General features: G+C 36.6%; 1 protein-coding gene across 1 annotated transcript; it reads right to left on the bottom strand.

The window, feature by feature from the left end:
- Nucleotides 1-3,135: 3,135 nt before the first annotated feature.
- Nucleotides 3,136-5,033, bottom strand: LOC132171584 (peroxidase 42). Its single transcript, XM_059582944.1, has 4 exons — nt 4,753-5,033; nt 4,485-4,673; nt 4,057-4,222; nt 3,136-3,860 (listed from the first exon to the last, which is right to left on the bottom strand). The coding sequence occupies exons 1-4, from the start codon at nt 4,987-4,989 to the stop codon at nt 3,451-3,453; spliced, it is 1,002 nt and encodes a 333-aa protein (XP_059438927.1). The 5' UTR covers nt 4,990-5,033; the 3' UTR covers nt 3,136-3,450.
- Nucleotides 5,034-6,741: the final 1,708 nt, after the last annotated feature.

Below are 6,741 nucleotides of genomic sequence, written 5' to 3' on the forward strand. Positions count from 1 at the left end.
CCCCCTTTACTGCCTTAATTTTAAATGTTTACTTAAAACAATATAGAGAACTTTTCAATTAAGGATGGTTGTATTCTTACATACTCAACCTTGCTAGTGTTAGCAATCAATGCAATGAATTTTCACTTCTTTCTGCTTTGAAAATATTTGAAATTATCCTTTTGCAGTCTAATCTAAAAGCAGTCCTATGCTGAACTGTTCCAGATATGTTAGGCAGCGCATGGGAAGAAACAAGCTCAAGTCTTTTGGGCCATTGATGTGTCGAAAAGCAATGCTAGTTCATATTCGCAGTGGGAGCTTCTTCTTCAAGGCCTTAGGCATCACACTTCTGTTCATGGCTGGTTTTCCTGATGACCTGGTTCAAAGGGAAACAAAATACCGGAACTTGGACTTGCTTCAAAAATATTACAGGTATGCATTACTGCATACTTGTGGAAATGATATTTATGGAATGGAATAGCAGAATATTTAAGATATTGGTTTCCAAATCATAGTCAATAGAATAGCATGCTTGAATATATTCTCCTCACATATGACCAAATTGGATGACAAGAAGAAATAAGGCCATTTCTTATTACATAATGAAAACTATGTGGACTGTTCGGTTATATCTGGCCAAAATGTGTAGAGTTTAACCTACCTGTAACTGTTTGTCATGGTCTTCAATCCCTGCTGAATCATCTAGAGTCATTGTACTTGATGCACATCTTATTGCAGGACAGATGAAGATGCTGAAGGGGAGGAGTTATTTCTTCCACATCCGGTGCCTTGCAATACTGTAAGATCACAACCCCAATTTCATACTACTGAGAACTTTTTGTGAGTTGTCCAGTCAGTTGTTTTTTTAAAATTTTTAGTAGTTGTCTGCAAAAAGCTTAAAAATTAAAATTGAATTTGCATAACTGCAAATTGGCTACGTAGAGGTTGTCGATATATACATAGAAAGGGAAGTTGGTGCCGGACGCCTTCCAAACCAATATTAAATGCATCTTCTAATGTGAATAACTTGAAGTTTTAAGAGATTGCAGAGGAGAGATTATTGTCATTCTGTATACAATTTTCAGCTCTGATTTTTGGAAGGAAAATGCATTCAGAAAAATAAGTCTACGAGTGCTTGTAAATGGTTCACTAGCATTCTCTTGGCAAAGATCCTAATATGACTCTAAAACTTGTTCATTATCATATACTCAAAGTGAACAGATTGAGATTTCTCAGTTTGGTACTTTCTTTTTTCTTTCAGCAGGCTAGTTGTGGTTCTAAGCAGTCAACTGGGAAAACGGTTTTGACTAAAGCAAGGGGGAGGAAAAAAACCAGCTCAAATGCTAAGCCTAATAATTTGCAAAGATCCTCAGCCCAACACTCTACACCTTCAAGCTCTGCACCTCCTACTCAATTTGGGTTAATGGGCTGCAACTCTATTCACACTCAGTCAATGGCAGCAGTACAGCCCATGCCATCTCAGACCTCAGCAGATACCCTTGAAATTTCAAACCCAGTGATGCCCAGCACTGCTACTAATGTCTCCTTTCGTAATCAGACCCCATACCATGTGTTCCCACAACAGCAAGCAAATGCTTTCCTACCTATAATGTATTGGCCTCCTCCAAACCCATTTCCTCCTGGACCTTACCCATCTACATATGGTTTCCCATCTTTTCCATCTACTGCAAATTACATCTCCATTCATCAACAGCCTTATTACAGCCACCCCTCCAGCAGTCCTTTCTCACCCAACAAGGTAGCAGGCACACTGAAGAACAATGCGGCCTTGGTGGAAGCTGATAGCGACTCTGACAGCAGTTCAAGCAGTATAGATCCAAAAGAACATTAGCAAGGTGCAAGTAGTGAACCTTCTGTCATACATGATTTCCATGTAAATTTTCATCACTGGGAATAGTTTTTTAGTGGAAGAATGATGCAATCTGATGTATTTTTGGCCCTCTTCTTTGCAGCATGTAACTTACAAGTTCTTATTTTATGTAAGTTTGCATTCGTCAATTCAATGAAACTTCTGAGATGGTTTAAGAAAAGAGCTTCATGATTTACAATGCAATAACTATTGAATCATTGTCGACTCTGAATTCTTGCTTTGGTTATAATTGGCTTACTACAGTATCAAAATCTGCTTTAGAGTTAATTCCAGTAGACTCAACTTGAGGGTCCTGGTTGCACTGAATTAGTCTAAACTTGAAGACCCAAACCAGAATTTCTAAGGTATGAAAGTATGAACCCAACCTACAATATTATAACTCTTGGATGAATTTTGCCCGGATTTTCAAATTGGTGATGAAATAAGCTTTGTATCCCCTGCTTGGCATTTTCAGGATTCAATTGGGCTCAAGTTTACTGGGCTTGAGCTTCTCATCACTCTCCTCGACCTGTTATCCCTTGCACTAAAAGTCTAAAATCACTCTTAACAGATGGTAGAGTTTTGATGGTGATGTTTTATCTGAGCACAAGCTCTAATCCCAAGTAACTGAAAAATGCACTGTCCATTGCCAAATCATTAAGACTAGCTTTTTCACACCATAATCCATGAATGTTTGGGTTACATTCAGTCACCTGTTAAAAGTAAAAATATCATGACACAAGTCTAACCGTGGCTTGGCATGAAGAGTTAGTTTACCCGTGAGAAACAAGAAAAAAGGAAAGGAGGGGGACCGACACTTGTTCCACAATTCATCTCTTTGTCGAGACTACATTAATTGACAATCCCACTTGCCAAAAAATGATAAGGAAATGGCTCTGTATCTTGTTCTTGTGAGAACACGATAGAACTTGTGTCCCCCTGTCTTTTTCTTTAAGACACGTGTCCATATCTGACCATGTCCTTACATGCCTAGAAACAGAATACAAGCCAGATCTGGTGCATAAAGGACACAGCTTTATACGCAAATCTTATCCGAACCATTTCCCTGTTTCTTCTTTTCTTTATCCTTCTACTATATCTTTCCAATCTACTTTTATCTTTTACTTTTTGTTTAATGTCATTTTGTTAATTCTGCGTACTCTTTGGGCCCCATTGTACCATTTGATACATTCTTTGCTTCTTAACTTTAGCCTTGTCCATTGGATTCCAAATCTAAATATGCAAACATCACTTACTTACAAAATATATATATGCAGACATCATGATGATCACACTAAGAGTGACTATTATATCATTATGCATGAGTCATCAATAACCATCATCATTGCAACACATTCATCGCACACCATCACTACCATTTATACATATACATATGTCCCACATCCACCATGCCCATAACATCATCAACCTCACAAGAAGAAAGAAGAAAGGTGCACTAAAAGCAGTGAGCTGGCACAACCACCGCCTGCTGAAAAACAAACGGATTTAGCTAGAAAGCCCACATTATTATGCAGTTCTCACTCTTCCCCTTTTACAGACAAGGAAAGAAGAGCTTAATTAACTTAATAGTAGTAGAGCTTTCAGTGAAGCTTGTTGGCAACATTACACTGCTTTCTGATCTCACCCTTTGAACCAGTAAGAGGGTTGTTCTCAGAGAGAAGGGCGATGGCTCTTGAAAACTCCTTGAAAAAGTAGTCCTGGCTCTTCGCCATTTTCTTCACAAAAGGCTTTGTTCTCTTGTCGGTGGCTAGTTGGTGGTCCACTATCAATAGTCCCTTGTTATCCAATATGTTCCTGTAATAATTGTTGTCTAGAATCATAGGGGTTCCACGGTCATTTCTCACATATTGAACAGCCTTAGGATCTGGGATTGGATCAGGGCACTTGTATAGCATGTGCTCAACATGGTCCGGGTTGAGCTCAGAAGCAACTTCTGGGTACAAACGGTGCACCAGCTTCACACAGTGGGTTCGACCAACACTGTGAGCTCCTGTTGGATTAAAGCAGAATTAATTAAACAATTTAAGCCACTTTAATTCAAGGCTAACACTGATTTTTTCTACTGTTGGGCAGTTGCACAGACTAAATAGAATTAATTAGTCATGTATGCATGCATGTAAATCTCATGTATATGTGTTACAAAGTATGTGGGCATGATGGATGATGTGAGTGTACTGTGTATATACCTAGCAAAGCAACCACTCCAGGGGTGTTAATACCCATGGCAGAAAACCTCTCAAGGACAACAGAGATGCTCTCATTGTGGTCTGGGAGGTATTCCTCAACCACAGCTGCTCTGCTCTTCCTACCATCTCTTCTTCCAGTCTTCAGAGGGATGTAAGGGCCTCCCAGCTGTACCAAAGTTCAAAACAAAATTCACATTTACATACTAGAACAGTACTAGCTTTATGGTACAACAATTAATAAGAAGATCTAGATCTGTCATAACCCTTCTGATTCTTTACCATAAAAGGAAAAAAGTTGACAAAAAACTTAATCAGACACTGTTAGAACCCAGAACATCTGTAAGACAGACAACAGAGAGTGGAAAAGTGGATCTAGAAAGCCAAATGACAGAAGGTGAAATTGACAGAGAAAGGCAGAAGTGAGTTACCGAAACAATGCCATCCCTAGCAGACAACACAAGGATATCTGCACAGGAAACAACTCCAGGGCACTCCCTCTCCACAGCTTCTTTGATGGTTTCTATGTACCTAAAGTTCCTCAGCCCAAAGCTCCTGTCTGTCTCCTTCTCAGACAAGGTCCTCCTTGTAGAGTCCAGCAGTAGTGAAGCATCACATGACTAGTTCACAAACCATAGAATTAGAAATGCTTTATTTTATCAAAGAAAAACGTTGAGAAAGAGAGAGAGGAAAGCTTACCTGAACACCACAGTCATGAAAGATGTTCCTGAGCCATGAGAAAGCAGTGTTCTTGTGGCGCTTGTAGAGGAGCTTGACTTGTTCCCGGATAATATCCTCAGCCTGAGGACATGCATCCTTGTAAAAGTTCATTACAAGACCTGGGTCTTCCTCATTGTCTGCAAAAGCAGGCCTGAGAGACACAGCTGAGAAGGACAACAAAGCAAAGAAGAAGAGAGCTTTGGAATTGGAAGCCATTTCTTCACTCTCACTAAAACTGACTTTGCTTTTTTGCTTCTCTGTCGGTGCTTCTTAAATAAGCCAGAGACGGATAAATTTGCCATTAAAGTAATTATACATAAAGATAATTTTATTTATTAATTTAACACTTGTAACCTCAGCAACATTTGCAGGATTATGATGCTTTCCTTTATTAACACTTGTAGTCTTTACATCATTTACTGCTCTCATCAGTGCTCAACTGACTCCAATTTTTCAACCCTTTACGTGTGTTGGAAGTCGGACTAAATTGTCTTCCAGCTAAAATACTAATTACTGAGAGCAGTTATGATTCATGAAACTTATTTTAGGAAAAAGTAAACGTACTATCCTCACTGCAATTTGCAATCTCTCGTAAAAATATTTAAAAAACATTAACAAACAGAGTAAATATTCTTGACTGGCAATTAAAACTAGTTGATTTAAGGCTTTAAGCTGATGGACAATGCATATGAACAGAGATAGGCTTAAAGGTTGTAAATTAAAGTGAATTATTTTAATATTTAATATTAATTAAATAATATTAATTGCAGTTGACATCTCTTCTTTCGATGACATCTCTTCTTTCTTTTACAGGTGGTTCATCACCAGTCTAGTTTTTGGACAAATTGCTTCAACATAATCAAAGACACATGGCAAGAATAATTTATGCAAATTCTCATTTTCAATCAAACGCATGCAATAAGAACAATAACAAAACTAAAAATGAAAACAAATAGTGAATTGGAACATAAGATTTGTCTACTTGGTAGTTGGTATTTTTTTAATACTCTTGTATAAAAGCTCACCTATTGAGTAGCGATCATCTTTTCTAAATCCTTTCCTATTTAAGAGATTTAAAGTTACCATGTGGGGTAGTAATTATGATCATCTCTATTTTATTTGAACGAAATAATATCAAGTTAGTTATGGTGAAGGAGTATTTTTGTTCCCTCAAAAAATGAAAAGACAAAAATACTCATCCACTCGTTGCAACCTCACCAAATCTATTTTTTTTGTTATTTTAGTGAGGCAATTTAACTTAAATGTACACTTTTCAACATGACCACTTTAACAAAAAAAAAAAGAAGAAAAAAGTAGAAAGGTGAATAGTAATTACCAAACTTAAAATTCACTATTTACTCACATATTCATTAAACAAATATATTTTTTATCTCTTCCCTTTTGCTTTTCATTTCTCTCTCCTTTTTTTCTTTTTCTTTCCCTTTTCTCTTAGCCTCTCTCCCTTCTCTTTTCTTCTCTCCCTCTTCAATGAAATCAAAGTATATATTATGCCATATAATTGCATTAAATATTATTGCTGCTGAATGATAGTAAAGACCAAAATCCCTTCTTTTTTTTTTCAAAAAAAAAAAAATTCAAAACTGATATGGGAATGGAAATAAGCGGATGGACGTTACTAACAATCCAAAATCAATCATGAAAAACACTATCTTCTTCCAATAGAAATTAAAACTAAGAAAATGAAGGAAATGTTATAAATTTTTAAAAATATTACTGTTAGAATAAGACAAATATTCTTAAAATAGACTATTAACAAACATTCAAAAATATAAAAGTTAGAGAAAGAATAAACAAATCTTTGAAAAATAATATTTAAATAAAATAATGAAAGTTGATTGTTAAAGTAATGAGATTGTTGTGCGTGCTCTGAAAATGTGAGTTGTTAAAATAACTAAGTGTATTTTTTGTTATTTTTGTGAGTAAAATTTGGTGAGGCTGTTAGGAATG

This window comes from Corylus avellana, chromosome ca2, assembly GCF_901000735.1.
Source record: "Corylus avellana chromosome ca2, CavTom2PMs-1.0".
In the NCBI taxonomy this organism is placed as follows: domain Eukaryota; kingdom Viridiplantae; phylum Streptophyta; class Magnoliopsida; order Fagales; family Betulaceae; genus Corylus; species Corylus avellana.

Coding starts and splice junctions, on each gene's coding strand:
- LOC132171584 (XM_059582944.1), bottom strand. CDS start 4,989: ATGGCTTCCAATTCCAAAGCTCTCTTCTTCTTTGCTTTGTTGTCCTTC. Junction 4,674..4,752: donor TTCATGACTGTGGTGTTCAG/GTAAGCTTTCCT, acceptor TTTGTGAACTAG/TCATGTGATGCTTCACTACT. Junction 3,861..4,056: donor TGGAGTGGTTGCTTTGCTAG/GTATATACACAG, acceptor TTAATCCAACAG/GAGCTCACAGTGTTGGTCGA.